This window comes from Sesamum indicum, linkage group LG8 (genome assembly GCF_000512975.1).
Source record: "Sesamum indicum cultivar Zhongzhi No. 13 linkage group LG8, S_indicum_v1.0, whole genome shotgun sequence".
Classification (NCBI taxonomy): Eukaryota; Viridiplantae; Streptophyta; class Magnoliopsida; order Lamiales; family Pedaliaceae; genus Sesamum; species Sesamum indicum.
This window is the reverse complement of record NC_026152.1, coordinates 8911350-8927615: the sequence shown is the minus strand read 5'-3', so window position 1 is coordinate 8927615 and position 16266 is coordinate 8911350. Positions and strand designations below refer to the sequence as shown.

Genomic DNA, 16266 nt, shown 5'->3' with positions numbered 1-16266 from the left:
ATTGTCTTTGTCAACATATTGGAGTGGGTTTGACCCAACTCCGCCATGCAATCCAAGTTAGGCCTCTCCAGTGTCAGGCCCAGGCCCTATTTAATTTATTTCTTGGGCTTGATTAATTACTAGAGTTGAAGATGTCACGGGAGTTTTGTGATTGAATGGAAAGCAGTGCAGCAGAGGAGGGTGTGGGCTGTGTCTGTGTCTGTGTCTGTGTTGCCCTCTCTCACCCTTTCTACCTTCTGTTTTAATTTATCTAAATTCGATTTTTAAGGCATATTATTGTAGTTAGGTTTACCCTTATAAAATTCTTTTTTATGTAAAATCATGCATTGACTTTTTATGTTTTTTAATTACAATTTGGACCTTCTATTTTAATGAAAATAATTTATTGTTGGCCATCAAATAATAACTTATCTAATGATTTATTAATATAATTATTGTGAACTTATTAAATTTTTAAATAATAAGTTGGAGAAAATAGTTTGAATAAAAAAAATAGAGCAAAATATTTAAATAAAAAATTTCTAAAATAAGAGTATAAATTAAGAAATAAATATCGAAGAATGGAGTATATAAAACTCCTTAATTTCATTTAGGCATTTTTTTATTCGAAATTTTTTACAAGTTCAATAAATTAATGACAATCATGATGCCAAATCATTAATCAAATTATTATCTGTACTTTTATATAATTGAATATCACCATTTTGTTGTCGTCAAACCTTTATTTCTCTTTTTTTAAATAATTTCTCATAACTTTCTTTTACTTTTTAATATTTTTTATTTATCCAATTAAAATATATATTTCTAAAATCATAAGTAATTTCTAAAAAGTTTAATTAATTGTACACAAACATGTGAATAAATGTCTAATGATAATTTTTTTCAATTAAAAATAATAATTATTTTCTAAGGTAATGTATGGGACCAAATTGCAACAAAAAAATGGAAAGTGAAGCACTAAAATAATTTTTTATTTAAAAAAAAAGTTTGATGTATAAAGATTAATAAAAAATTTTACAAAATTTGTTAAAATTAATAAAAAAAAGTTGAATCAAAATTCATATTTACATCCAATTGTCTTATTACTTATTTATTACAGGTTAAACAAATTTTTCTAACCAAAATAATGTTGTAGGCCATAGGAGTAAAGATGTATAAATATAATTTAGCCAGAAAATATTTATTGATCTGCAATATGTTAGAAATGATAATATCGATTTTTATTTAATTCTCTTTTACTATTGGGTGGATTTTGACGAATTGAGAGATATAATAATAAAACAAAATCAAAGGTTAAAGGTCCTAAATATACAAAAAATTTACAGATAATACACAAAAATTCAGGGGAAAAGAAAAGGACAATGTAATTATTCATAAAGTTTATATTATATTAATATTTTTATATATGATACATTTAAATATGTAGTATCATATTATAGGAATATGGGGCTCCACAGAATATATCTAACGTATCTACACTATTAATAAAGAATGAGGGGCTTTTAGATTATATTTTTATATTGTTTTATTATAACACGTTTCTCAATTTACATCCCAAATAACTACCCACGTTGTATATATTTATTAATTTTATAATAATAAAATTTTAATGTTTTAAATTAGGTTTATTTATTAAAAAGAAAAAAGAAATAGAAAATGATGCGATTTGGAGGAATGAAAGGAACAGTAGGATCTCACTCTCACTCTCCGCTGAAAAACCTCCAACTCCAATCTCCCAACAAAATTCAGACTCACCGAGAACGAAGAACCCACAATGGGAACACGAACCGGGTCACACCAGTTAAGCAGCGGCCTCATGGTTTCGGGTCGACCCGATCATCTCCTCAAAGAACGCCAGCCTACAATGGCCTCGCGCTCCGTTATCTACACTGGCGGTGATGTCAAGAATTCCGGCGACATTGGAAAAATGTATGGGATCGATGCTTCTAGTGACCTACCCAAACTCCAATCCCGCCTGCAAACCGGATCTGCTAGATCCGGCTCCAATTCCGGCCCACTGGGTCCGAAATCCACGAACTCAGGACCCATGAATAAGAAGTCCTCCTCCTCCTCCTCCTCTTTCTCTGGGCCGATGACGCCTATTCAACCCACTGGCCTCATTACTTCTGGTGCGCTGGGCGCATGTTCGAGCCGACGGTCCGGCCAGCTAGATGAGACATCGGCGCCTAGCTCATTCAAAAAGGCTGTTTATGGCTCTGCTGTTACGAGCATAGGGGAAGAGATAAAATTAGGTTTTAGGGTTTCACGGGTGGCTATGTGGGTGTTTTTGGTTGTGGCGGTAACGGGCTTGGTCGTTGGGGCTTTTTTCATGGCCGCCGTGAAGAAGGCGGTCATTCTGGTGGTGGTGGTTGCGGTTTTAGTCCCTACCGTGGTGATTTTAGTATGGAATTACGCGTACAGAGAGCACGGGATTTTGGGGTTCTTGAGGAAATGCCCTGATGCTAAGTTTAAGGATGCTGTTGATGGACAGTACCTCAAGGTCACTGGGGTAATTTCTCATGGCCCCATTCGTGTGTTTATCGGGTTGAACAATGTCAATGTGGAAAAAGCATTTGGCTATTTTGGTATTATTATTGATTGAGCTCATGTGTATGCTGTTCTTGTGGTAGTGGTGCGGAACTTCTCTTTTCCTTTATTCATGTTCATTGGACAATATTGACTATTTGGTATCTTTCTAGCACATTTTGAGAATGAAAATGCAGGATTCGTACGTGCAGCCCAGAAAACTCTTCATTTCAATAGCTTCTTGTTGCCTGTGAATAAAATGCTTGCAATGGTTGCTCCACCTCAGTCATGCAATAGTGAATGCAGTCAATTATGGTAGTTTCTTTAAACTACTTGTAGTTCTGATGTTGCTTGTACTTACGTTAGTGTTTTATTGTCTTGTGTAGGTCGTTACTTGTGGCAGCATACCTCTTGAAACTTCATTTCAGAAGGTACCAAGATGCGTATATGTTTCATCCGAGCTATATGAATACAGAGGTTGTGCTGGAAAGCCAGCAAATTCTAAACACCATTTTTTCTCTTGGGCATGCAGTCATTCAGAGGTCTGTTTTCTAGTTGTGAATCTTGTTTGAATTATATTGGAGAGTATGCAACTTCATGCGACCGTAAATCATCAATTGCATCTGGAAAGGTGGACCTTGCAACCTCATGTTGAAGACACGGACATTTATTTATCCGACGTAAATGTCCAACATGTAAAACCTGTTGTGATTATACCACTATAATCCAGGGTACCAGGGCCAAGTACTAGGAGAATTAATGTTACTCCTAGGCTCCTAGCATCCAATATTGCAATTGTTCAGTGGTTATCATTATGCGGATGTGGGTGCAACTCATTATGTTATCATATGCTAGAATATATTGGTTTTTACTTGGATTTCTATGGCAATAATTTGCTGGGGGATCGTGGCTGTGTTTTATGTTTTGAAATATTGAAACGGATAACCAGTCCCTTAATGTAATTTAACTGCCTTTTCTTCTTATGTTAACAGAAGTATGTGGCCGACTTTTATATATCAGACTGTCAGTCTGGTTCAAGGGCTCTTGTAAAAACAGGCTATGGTGCTAAAGTTGCAGCATTTGTCAGACCAACAGTAGTCATTGATGTCACTAAGGGTAACAAAGGATTATCTCCAAATCTTTTGAGCTGGCTTTCTGAACGAGGTTTGTCAAGTGACGACCGTTTAATGCGCCTTAAAGAAGGGTAAGATATTGTTTGGCATGTAAAGAATCGTACAACATTCCACCATTTTGGAATACAAGCTGATGTTTATAGTATAATATAAATACTCGAATGCCTTGTGTATCCAGGAGATAGAATAAGACGAGTAAAATGCTATAAGAAATTGTCCTTTCACATACAGCAAAAACTGAAAGCCACAACTTGAATCTGCTATCGATATGCAAGTATCTGGATTTCAATTCACAATCATAAACATGAAATTGTTCTTAGTTTCTTAATCCTTTCTGAGGTTGAGTATTTCAATGCTCTTTTGCAGTTATATTAAAGAAGGAAGCACCGTGAGTGTCATGGGTGTGGTTCAACGCCATGATATTGTACTCATGATTGTTCCGCCCACAGAGCCCGTCTCAACAGCCTGTCACTGGCGCTGTTGCCTTCTCCCCACATACATTCAAGGCCTTATTTTGACGTGCGATGAAAGTCAAAATGGTGATGTGATTCCTGTATAAATGCAAGAAAACCTTCCGTCTCACTTAACAAGCCCCAAGTAAACAGGCAACATGTGCCATAAAAAATAGAGTATGAACAGATTACTGTATATTGTTTCGTGATCGAAGAGCAAGATCTTGTAAAATATCCATGTTCTTGGTAGATATATAAGCATCACAGAAGTGCAAGGGGAAAAAGTTCCCCCCTCAAGTAGGCAGCATTTTGTCGTGCCAACTTATTCATTTATTTTTATTTACTTTTTGCTCTCGTTGTACAGAAGTTATCAGGGTTGCCTTTAAGTGATTACTCTGACTTGCATATACTACCCGTTGTTCTCTTTTTCCCTATCAATGCCAAAAGTTAACGTCAAGTCTTTGTCAAACGAGTGGTCCAGTGTGAGTCCGGCAAATCACCTTTTCAGATGGTTTTAGTTTGAAGTGCCCCGTATATTGAAGTTCAATAGATTTTATGTCATTATCTCGACTGCTTTGAAAATGCCATTGTTACTCGTTACTACAGAATCATTCCATACGAAACTCAGCAGAGAAAAACAACCAAATGAGAAATAGATCACGTCACACTTTATTCCATCTTCATGGCACCTCAAGAAGCAAATCCATCATAGTTCTGGATTCTTGTAAGAACTAATTACTACAAGATCACTATTAAAAAGTTGGCAACGGAACTCGAACATATAGAAAACAGAGATAAATTAGAGTCTGGATTGCATTCCTCCTGCTACTATCAATGTTTCTCCAGTTACATAAGAAGCATCATCGGAAGCCAAATAAGCCACTGCTGCAGCCATATCTTGCGTAGTCCCAAGTCTATTGAGTAGGGTTTTCTCCTCGAGGCTTTTCCTCTATGAAGAATAACCAGAATACCATGTTATTAGACAATCTCCCAGAATATCAGCCACTATTATGTTGAGGGGGAATATAAGTAGATACCATCAGAAGCACATTCCAAATAGACGGAGATAGAATAGTATTGAAGGCTTACCATGCTCTCATTCGTTGTAAGAAAAGACGCAAAGTGAGTCGGAACAAAACCAGGAGCAACACAGTTCACACGAGTATCCGGGGCCATTTCAGCCGCGAGTGCCTGGAAACAAACAATAGGGAGGAATCAGTTATAAGAAAGTTGCAGAATATATATATATACACACACACATACAAAGAATTGTACGTACCTTTGTGAGCCCAAGAAGAGCTGTTTTGGTGACACCATACATAGCCAAACCTTGAGGTGGGTGGTAGCCAGCTATAGAAGACACAAATATGACTGAAGAACCTTTCTGTAAGTGAGGAGCTGCTTCCTGTCACAGTGAAATACATTTAACTAACAGTATAGAAAAGCAAAACATAAACACATGCAAAATTTCATAGTCCATATTGAATGACATACTTGTAGAAGAAGAACTGAAGTTTTCACATTGATCTCCCATAGTTTGTCAAGTACTGATTCATTAGTTCCCAAGATGCCGTCAACAGAAGGGTTTGCAGCAGCATTGCATACAATTACGTCTATTTTCCCATATTTCTGTAAGCAAATAAGTTTCCAGAAACAAATTTTCAAAATCCAAATAATAGACGAAATCACTAATATAAATCTCAGGAAAGCATATACCACAATACAAACATGAACTGGAACAAAAGGATTTCCACAGCATTCACCATCTAGCTTATATTTCAATCTAGAATGTGATAGCAAAATAATGATATAAAAACATATCAAGACCACCCTTTTAATCATTCAGAGCCCAGCAGTCCATTTATCTACAATTTTGGACCAAAAGCATTTGTGTTTGAATTCCAAAAAGAGAGAAGTAGAGGATATTATTCCAAGTTTTGATTAAAATCACCAGCTTTGCTGTAAAGTAAATCTACTTTCTAAGGCAAGTTAAGCACTCTGGAAGGACTACAAGTAAGGAGTGAAAGAAGATGACCAACCACTAAATAAACTCAGATACACAAACAGAAAACTCTCGATCTCTTTGACATTTAGAAGATCATGGAAATCAAAGCCAACAACAGACCTAACTAAGATACCTGGAATATCAAACTCAGGAGAGCCTATGCTACAAAACCTAGGATCAAATAACAAGCAATTACAGCCGTAAAACAGAACATGAACTTAGAGATACAAATTGTAAATTCTAGTACTAAGTAACATAATTACCTCAATGGTTTTCTTTATCAGATCCTTTCTTTGCTGTGCATTTGAAACGTGGCATACCAGCCCCAGCGCCTCAATTCCTCTACTCTTAAGCTTTTGCACTGCTTCATCAACGTTTTTCTGCAAACTCACTTACAGAACTTCTCAGCACAAACAATGAAAACAACAAAAGAATAAATCGAAATTGAGTTTAAGCAAAATACAAAAGCACCCAATAAAACCGGTATCTCTAAAACCACATCAAAAGATCAAATTTTGGGAACGACCCACGGACGAAAGAATAGATCTTTATCAAATTTCAACTTAACACTCAATACCTAAAAATTTCAAGAAGATGAGAAATTCAGGGGCGAGCTATTGCGCCCACATACCTGCCGGCGAGAGGAAATAACAACGGCGCCGCCTTCCAAGCCTAGGCGCTCGGCTATGCCGAAACCAATGCCCTGAGTGGATGCCGTGACGATGGCCACCTTCCCTTCAAATCTTTTCCCAATCTTCTCCATTTTTCTAATCACTTCTTTGAATTCCGCAAGGACTGTACGTATAGGAACTGCGTCAAACCAGCGTTAAGTATTCCAGTGCTGAGATAGAGTTTACCGAGAGAGATTGCTTATCAAAGAAAAATTATATGCCATTACGCAGACAGAAGATACTAATGTGTTGACAATTTTTATAGATAATCCCGACGATGGATGAGACGTTTGGTCTTGGCTGAGGTCGTTGTAGTGGGACCCTCAACTGTGTTCATACGAATTATTGTTAATTTCTTGGATGAGCATTTTAATAATCCAAAATCAGTAATAATAACAACTTCATTATATTATTATGTGCTAAATCTTTTTGGTAAGTGCATTATGTACTCATTTTCTAATACGTTGTTAGGATAGACTACAAGTTAGAAATTATGAGCATCATATTCGGGAATTTTGGTACTAGCTGTTTAAATTAGATAAGTCGTAAAAAGTGTAAGAGCGATAAAAGTTGTAATTAAGATATAAACAATGATTATTTGAAACTTCTCTTGTAATTATATAATTTTCATGTAAAATACAAATAAGAGTAAATTTATATATATATATATATATATATTAAAATTTTAAATGTATTGAGACTAGATTGTAAGGGCCCAAAATAAGTAGCGTGTGTCTATAGCTACCTTAAGTAATCACATTAAATAAACAATACAATTCCAAAGTCCTTTCTGCTTTTTATCATTTTTTTTTTTTGTGTGTGAAATTCATATTAGCTTTCTTTTATATCCACAATGTTCAAATAAACTCTTGTGATAAAAAGTTATCATATAACCCTCTTGTAAAATTTAAAAAGGTGCATATTACCTCCTCACCTCTAGAATCGTATTTCACGCATCCAAAATGCAACTTAGTATGGATATTTTATCCCTGAATGATCGAACTATCCTTATCTTTAAATTATACATATTTTAAAAATATAATATAAAAATATAATTTAATTATACGTATATATAAAAAAATATAAAATGGAGATAATTCTTCGACGGATGGAAAATTAGTGGTAGATGAGGTATCAAAATGTTCGTCATTGGACAAGCTTTCCGATAATTGTAAACACGTGTTGAGAGGTGATTGGATACCGGAAAAAAAAGTGATAGAAGATAGGGGGTGGTTAAGAATTTTTAAGTGAAAAACTGAGACAATTCACCAACAAATTAGAGATTTGCAAAGGGTGGGGTATCAAGATGCTTGCCATTAGACGAGCTTTCAAATGGTGGTAAGTTTGCTCCGAAAGGTGGTCGGATGGTGGAGATATAAGAGGAGAAGAAAATTAGAATTGGGATATGTTATATAAATATATATATAATTATTTATATATTAAAATAATATATTTTAATTTTTGATAAGTATGATCAAATTTGAGCCACAAATTTTAAACCATATTAAATATAGGCCATTGACTTAAAACGAGTATTTTTGTTATTAGAACACCAAACTCATGTTCAAATACATTAGGAAGCGCACCTTTTAAAATTTTACACAAGGTATATAACTTTTTTATCATAAAAACTTATTTGATATTTTGGATGTCAGATAGAGGTAATATGAATCTTATCCTTTTAATTATGAATTTTACCCTTATCATTTATTAGCGGGTTGGAAGAACCCAAAGTTGAAAAACATTTTTTTTAAAGACAATATCAGTTCAATTAATCGGTTGTTAGTTCAAATAAAAAACTAATCTTGGAATGATAAGTCTTTACTTGCATTTCTTATATATATATATATATATATATATTATCGAATTTAAAAAATTATGTTGGAATTTGATTTATTTATTATTAATCAAGCTTCTGTCAACGGGTACCCCTACTTTTAAGTAGCTTAATCACATTCCTAATCACGCGTTAAATGTTCCTAAAACTATTTAATTCTTTGTTACCAAATTAAAAGGCAATTCCTATTAATTCCATCAGTTTACTTCTCTGTTTTGGCATCACATTTGCGGATTGGAATATACAACCAACAGTACACACCTGGCCGTTGCCGATGATCCTAACCTGCATCTGGCAGAGCTCCCTGCCTGGCCTCGCACTTCCGCATTTACTGCCTCAGATCACCTTCACAAACTGGAAAATCAATTAAAAACAAATTCAATCCCCTTCTCTTTATTTCATTATATATACCGAACTCGTTTCTCCCCACACACAAACACCAGAATCTCGAAGAAGATGAAGTGCTGTACTTTCCGGCGGCTGGCAGTGGCGGTTGTTCTGGCCTTGGTTGTTGGCCGGGCCACGGCAGGGACGGAGGTTAAGTGCGACGACGCTGTGGCGCAGTTGCAGCCATGCGGCGCCTTTTTGAAGAGTACGGCTGCTAGACCTAACGCCGCGCCGCCTGTTGCCGTGCGATCGCTGGACAAGCTGGCGAAGTCGTCGCCGAGATCCCGTAAGATTTTGTGCGAGTGTTTCAAGGAAACCGCCAGTTCTTTCCCTGTCAACTTGGTCAGAGCCGCGAAACTCCCTAAGCTCTGCAATGTGACCAGTAGCATAAGACTTGACCCTAATCTTCACTGCAACAAGTTATCAATCTGATGGGTTTTTCTCATCACACTTTCTCAATCTCTGCTTTTCGTTATTCCGATTTTGGTTCGGAACAGTTTCCGACCACCACTCAGTGAAATATCATATAAGTTTTTATTTTAAAAGTTTAAAGATATTAAATTTTATCTAAAAATAATTTTTTCTAAATATTTGAATAAATAAAACATTTATAACAATAATTAAAAAATAATCAAATTATTAGAATTTAAACTTTTATTAATAAATATTTTTTTGCGATAATAACAAAATTAATTATACAAAGGACAAAAGTAAAACACTAATAAAACTATTAGTGCATTTTATATTGAATATTAAAATTAAAAAAAAAACTTATAAAATACTTTGAAAGAAATTGAACGAGCATAACTTTTTATTTTAAAAAAGAATTTATAAAATCTTATAAGTTTTGTAGAAAAAAATTATCAATTAATTTTCAAGATCTTGTAATTTTCGAAGTATTTAAAAAAGTTTGAAACAATGAAATATAGGCCTTTAGTATCAGAATTGGTTATGGATTTGATCCAATTTAAAGCCCAAATTGGCCCACATCCAGAAAAGATACCCGCCCTGGTGGCCGCTTCTTAGAATTAATATTTTCCCTGATAAGGACAAAAAACTAGCATATTTACAATTAAGCCCAAATAATTAGAATCTAGAGTGAGCCAAGTCCCTAACCCAGCCACTTCTTCGCGCGAACTGCGAGGACAACTGGAACTGGATACGCCAGGTCAGAAAGGTTTTTTGTTGCTTTGGGCAAACTGTGACCAATGGGAGAATCAAAGTGAAGCCCTCTAAATAAATAATTATAAAAAAATACAAGTAATTTTCACGTAAATGAATAAATTATTTTTATAAAAAAAAAATAGCGAGGTATTGTTTTATATTTTTTAAAATACAACCAATTTTATCTTTTCATATTTTTTATCGAAAATAAATTATTTTATTTTAAAAAATATAGGAACATAAATTATTTTTTTGGTGAATTGCAAAAGTAGAAAAAAAATAGATTACAGTGGAAATAATGAAATGAAAATGATAATTAAGTAGAAGGATTGGTGTTTGAATAAGGAGGGCTAGGCGTGAGACACGAGTTGGCGAGGTAGTGCCACTCTGGGACGTGGGTCGTCCCATTTGTGAACCACACAATTACAAGATTGAGCAGATTATTATTATTAGAGGAAATAAAAAGACAAATGAACAGCAGAGTTGAATGTCTTAGTCTTTACTTAATGCTTTTTTTTTTCTGAATTGAATTGAATGGTGTTAGATGCCTTCAACTAATTCTCATTTAATGACTGTCCTCACTCTTTTGGATTTTTCCATCACATATAATGTAACCACCACCACCACCACCACCACCACTCTATAATAATAATTTTTTTTTTAAGAAAAGAAAGAGATAAATTTTATCATCAATTAAATTAAATTTGAACAGAATAGGTTTGAAATAAATTCATTAAGATTTGAAATTGGACCAATCGAGATGGGATCTCCGTATTGATCTATTCCGAACTTCTCTCAATTGGTCTATTTTGAACTTACAATTGGACCTGTTAGATTTAAAATTCTTTTTTCAAATCCAAATTCATCAGAACAATACACGGAAGGAAACAGAGTGAAGTTGTAGAATGTTATGAATTTGAATTGAGGGTATTTTTATTAAAGTAAATAAGAAGAGGATTTATGAGGTAAAAATTAGAGATAGAATGAGGGGGTATGCAATATAAGGAGTGATAGTAGATATGTGAGGGAGGGAGCAGTAAAAACGGTTATAGTTTTGTCGTTTTACAGTTTTCGCTGTATAGGAATCTGAAAAGGGAAACGCCCGCGTAACGTGGTCAGTTTATGCCCATACAAATCTCCCCTCTTCTCCTCTCTTCTCCCCCACACCGTCTCCTCCTTTCCTTTCTTCACTCGTACGGAAAAATACATACATACCTCTACCCACCACCACCACCATCACAACAATTACCTACATGCATTTGGAAACCGACGAAAATCTCTCTCTCCTTGCTGATCCACAGCAAATGGGAGGCCAGACCACTTCAATCGCCGGCGCTTTAGTCCCTACCGTCAAGTCCGAGCCGGCAGATTCCTCTGCCGAACCGCCATCAGCTATGCCGCCGCCGCCATCCCAGAAGCTGCAGGATCTCGAGGAGGTCGATAAAGATATTCTGTGTCCGATATGCATGCAAATCATAAAGGATGCGTTTTTGACGGTCTGTGGACATAGTTTTTGCTACATGTGTATCGTGACTCATCTTCAGAACAAGAGTAATTGTCCTTGTTGCTCTCATTTCCTCACCACCAATCATATATACCCCAATTTCCTCCTTAACAAGGTCTGCTTTCGGTAATTTTACTGAGATGTGTTTTCAACTTATGATCCTTTCGTTTCAAGTTGCATTGTTTCGGTAATTCCAGTGTCCGCATTTGTGTAATGTATGCTAGTTATGAAATTCAGATGCTTTTTCAGTCATTATAAACGTTTCGCAGTGTTGACCAGCTGGGTTTGATCTTCTGAAAGGTAAGGCATGTGTTGTTAGATGACATCAATTTGTTTAAATTTTAGGAGCCGGTACGCAGCAGTTCAGAGGCATCCTTGCCCAATCTCAGAGTATTTAGTACCCAAGTAGGAAATATGAATTTTGTGTCCCGCAGTTTGATTAACATGAAATGAGAGAGTGGTGGACCGAATATAATGGGCCTACTAATGCATTTGCTGCCAATATATTGTAAAGCATTTTTCTAATGATATTTTAAATTCATCATATTCTTGTGCCTTGACTTTGCTTACTACAGAGAAGTTTGAGCAATAATGAAGTAGTTATATATCGGTATCAAATATATAACAAGAAGCGCTTCTCATCTACTTATCAAAATAAGTTTCAAAGAAGAAAATCAAGCTATGAAGTCAGTGAGTCTACGTCAAGTGGCATATCTCATGTCATCAGTTGCTGGAATTTCTGACTGTTCAGAAGTTGATCTGTGATGTTGTACATATTCTTTATTCAAATGCCAGAGCCAATGATATCTGGCATTTTAGTGCTTCTCTTGCCCTCAAACGTTGCTTGCATTATATTAGTTCATTTGGTCTTGCATTGAGCTTATGCCGTGTTATGGCCCAACTTGGACTGAGTTTGTGGTATGTTATGCTTCAATATTGTAGTTACTGACGAAGACATCGGCTCGTCAAATAGCAAAAAGTGGCACTCCTTTGGAACAGCTTCGCCAGGCATTAGAACAGGTCAGTTAATTGACAACAGCTTCCTTGGAACTGTTCTATGTCCCTCTTTCTTCATTACATAACAGCAATGTTAATTCTTCTGACTAGGAGGAGCATAGCCATTTTGTTTGAGAAGTCTACTCATAACACAATCCTTTTGTAGAGTACATTACTTAGATGCTACACAATTACATATATACTCTTTTGTTAGATTGCTACTGGACATTCTTTACTGGAACAGACTTTACTTAGGTATTCATATGTGGCTAGCTATTCACTCTTGTTTAAAATTGAGCACTCCTCATTCATTGATAGTGTTTGCCAAACCCCCAAGCAGGAAAAAATTATTTTTGGTTTCAAGATACAGTTGAAAGTTCATATGGATTAATTTTCATTCTTCCTTATCAATTTGAAGATAGTGAACAAATTTTGGCACGACGAGGAGCACTATTAGGTGTAAGTTTTGCATCTGTCAGCATACGGGTTTAGTTGAAACCCATTTTCTTCCAGGTCTTGCTCATGATATTCTGCAAATGCATATTTAAATCTTCTTTTCCCCTGACTTCTGTAATTGTCCAGTGACTCTAATTTGACACTTAAGACAGGGATGCGAAGCGTCAATTAAGGAGCTTGAGAGCCTCTTGTATCTTATTGCTGAGAAGAAAAGCAAAATGGAGCGAGAAGAAGCTGAGACAAATCTACAGATTCTGCTTGATTTTCTGCATTGTTTGAAAAAGAAAAAACTTGATGAGCTGAGTGAGGTGCTTGAGACTTGTTTTTCCCCTTTATGGCTTTGTCATATCATATTTACTGTAGAAGAAATTTATGCTACTGCTAATGAATTTAAACCTTTTTTTCGTCCTTGTCTGCAAGTAATTATGTAGTGAATTATTCCATTGGAGGTAATAATAGTTTGTCTAAATTACATTTGGGCAATATGAGTCATTGCCATTGGAGCATAGGTTCATGTTAGGATACTTGACATCTATAGACACTATCAAGGTTTCATTTCTTACTTGAAAATAGAAGTTAGCTTCAAGAGTTGGGCAATGTTGTTAACCACGCAAATCAATTCTCTGTCATCGTATTACCACATGCAATATTTATGTCTACGATGTTGAATATGATATACTCTCTGATGTTCATCCTCTGTGGAATCTATCAAGGATTCTTTTGCAGCATGATTGTTGATGGATATCCTCAACTAAAAAAATGATATATCGTTTGTTTTGTTTTTGTATTTTTCTGGGGAAAAAGATTACATTTTATTTGTCTTGCAGATTCAATCTGACCTCCAATACATTAAAGAAGATATTCATGCTGTGGAGAGACGTCGAATAGAGTTGTGCCGGAGAAGGGATAGATACTCCGCAAAACTGAGAATGCTTATCGACGATCCCCCTTCCAAATCGGCATTACCTTTGCTTATGGATAAACATTGTGGTCTCAGTGTTTCTAGAACTGCTATGGCACCAGGCCAAGGCCGCATGAGTTCTGGCGGGTCCCAAAATAGAAAAGTTGATGGAAAATCTTCTGCAAGTCCTTTAATCCTAAGGAAGGATTCTTATGGTGGGTCAGACACCCAAAGTCTTACTCATTCTGGACTGGCATTGGCAAGAAAGAGGCGGGTGCATGCACAGGTCAGTTTTTGTTTACCAGTAATCTCACATTGTTGAGGTGTAATTGGGCTTCTTGTGCTCCTAAGTTCGCACAAAAGAGCTGAACTTACACATGATGTGGAGGAAAGTAGTTGTATCAATAAACAATTGTACCTGCGAATGGTCATTGCCGATAGGCCAATCTTAAGAATACTTGATAATTCCCTGCACTAGTTTAGGTCAATTGAGTTGGGGGGTCAGCATCCTTGTCTATTTTGGCATGCCATTGGCAAGCTCCTGCTGCATTACTCTGAATTACCTCCTCGAGTAGTGGCTGCAGTGCTTAGGGTAAAGTTGATCATGGAAAATGCCATTGGTTTTTCCGTGTTTAAGTGATCTTTATCTCTTTCTCTGAGGTGGTCATAGTAATTTCTGTTACAACAGTTCAATGATCTACAAGACTGTTACTTGCAAAAGCGGCGATATTGGGCGAGACTATCTTCAGAAAAGCAAGAACGGGATAGACATGGTTCCAATTTAGAAGGTTACAGTGAAGGACTTGAAGATTTTCAGTCTGTCCTGTCAACCTTCACAAGATACAGGTGTAGATATATGGAGACATCTTAGTTTCTCTACTCAAATGCATGCTCACTTACTGATCGAGTTTGTTTGGTTAATCAGTCGGTTGCGGGTTGTTGCTGAGCTTAGACATGGAGATTTGTTTCACTCAGCTAATATTGTATCAAGGTTAGTGGAGCCTGCTGCCAAATTGGATGGAATTTAATTCTGTTGCTGGTGCATCATTTCAGCTGGAAACAAGAGCTAGGGTAAAAAAGAGCAAAAAGAAAAACATCAAATTTGGACAATCTTTCTGCATATTCTGTGTATAAAGCCTTCAGTTTTTTTCGTTTTTTTTGTTAAACCAGACAGCCAGTGGAAAAAATCAATAACTTGTTTTGACTATTATAATATGTGGTTGCTGGTATTTTCTGTATGTTTCATGCATGACATTACTAAGTACTAGTAAGAATTCGTTTATATACAATTGCAGACAGGATTTGTGATTCTGTTTTCCTTCACCAATCAGTAACAGACTCAAAGAAGTGGGTTACATTTCACAAGATAGGGACCTCTATTCAGTTTATGGTGTTCTACTTTCAATCCATCTAATAGAATGGTGTATGTGATGCTGGCAGTGCTGATTTTCAATCTCGAAAAGTTTGAATTAAGTAACCTGTAATTTCATAGGATTTTTCAATTATTGCCGTCTCCGACAATGGTCTCATTTTTGGGCTGTACGAACTGCTATAGTGTCCCTCTGTTTCCCTGCTTTTGGACTGTTGTCTGAGTGTTGTGTGCAACTTTACCTGTATTTTTTTTCAAAAGTTTCCTTTCTTTATTGCAGTATAGAATTTGACCGAGATGATGAATTGTTTGCTACTGCTGGAGTATCAAGACGTATCAAGATTTTTGAGTTTTCATCGGTAAGAATGTTGGCAAGTGTTTCAAAATTGTATTGCATGTCACAACTTGCATTTCTGCAGATGACTGGACATATTTGACATTTGTGCTTCGGTAATGGGTTTTATAATTGACTTTCTCAGTTGGAATTTTATCTTTCCATGGGGATGCTACCATATTCATGATTTGCATACTAATTTACATTTTTGTAATGCTTCCAATAAAATTTGGGGCTTCAAATGCTTTGCTATAATTATGACCCATCTGGTATCACTTTTCAAATTGGTCAAATGCTTTCCAGGTAGTTAATGAACCATCTGATGTGCAATGTCCAGTTGCGGAAATGTCCACACGATCAAAACTCAGCTGTTTAAGCTGGAACAAGTACGCAAAAAATCACATAGCCAGCAGCGACTATGAAGGCATTGTAACTGTTTGGGATGTGACTACTCGGCAGGTAGAATTTATGCTGAATATCTTTCTTTCTCCCCCCCCCCCCCCCCCCTTTTCTCTTCTCGCCGTTTTATCT

At 36.0% G+C, this 16266-nt stretch overlaps 4 protein-coding genes across 5 annotated transcripts in view; 3 read left to right on the top strand and 1 right to left on the bottom strand.

Annotated features, from left to right (window-relative positions):
* On the top strand, positions 1539 to 4520 carry LOC105168015 (uncharacterized membrane protein At1g16860-like). 2 transcript variants are annotated; one of them, XM_011087918.2, is made up of 4 exons: positions 1539 to 2509; positions 2913 to 2957; positions 3519 to 3730; positions 4026 to 4520. In XM_011087918.2, exons 1-4 carry the CDS (start codon positions 1775 to 1777, stop codon positions 4216 to 4218), a joined length of 1185 nt encoding a protein of 394 aa, XP_011086220.1. In that variant the 5' UTR covers positions 1539 to 1774; the 3' UTR covers positions 4219 to 4520. The 2 variants fall into 2 exon arrangements, with proteins under 2 accessions (XP_011086220.1, XP_011086219.1); XM_011087917.2 differs by having other exon boundaries at positions 1544 to 2509; positions 2913 to 3068.
* On the bottom strand, positions 4758 to 7031 carry LOC105168013 (tropinone reductase-like 3). The gene is made up of 6 exons (XM_011087916.2): positions 6748 to 7031; positions 6380 to 6496; positions 5606 to 5740; positions 5391 to 5516; positions 5201 to 5302; positions 4758 to 5060 (listed from the first exon to the last, which is right to left on the bottom strand). Exons 1-6 carry the CDS (start codon positions 6877 to 6879, stop codon positions 4911 to 4913), a joined length of 762 nt encoding a protein of 253 aa, XP_011086218.1. The 5' UTR covers positions 6880 to 7031; the 3' UTR covers positions 4758 to 4910.
* On the top strand, positions 9081 to 9443 carry LOC105168608 (non-specific lipid-transfer protein-like). Its single transcript, XM_011088744.1, has one exon. The coding sequence runs from the start codon at positions 9081 to 9083 to the stop codon at positions 9441 to 9443; it is 363 nt and encodes a 120-aa protein (XP_011087046.1).
* Positions 11253 to 16266, top strand: part of LOC105168012 (E3 ubiquitin-protein ligase COP1) — a 7376-nt gene continuing 2362 nt past the window's right edge. The window contains exons 1-8 of the mRNA XM_011087914.2: positions 11253 to 11794; positions 12622 to 12699; positions 13284 to 13439; positions 13959 to 14318; positions 14721 to 14878; positions 14958 to 15023; positions 15682 to 15760; positions 16039 to 16194. Coding sequence (XP_011086216.1) covers positions 11429 to 11794; positions 12622 to 12699; positions 13284 to 13439; positions 13959 to 14318; positions 14721 to 14878; positions 14958 to 15023; positions 15682 to 15760; positions 16039 to 16194 — 1419 coding nt within the window. The 5' untranslated portion in view covers positions 11253 to 11428. The remainder of the gene's footprint in view (positions 11795 to 12621; positions 12700 to 13283; positions 13440 to 13958; positions 14319 to 14720; positions 14879 to 14957; positions 15024 to 15681; positions 15761 to 16038; positions 16195 to 16266) is intronic.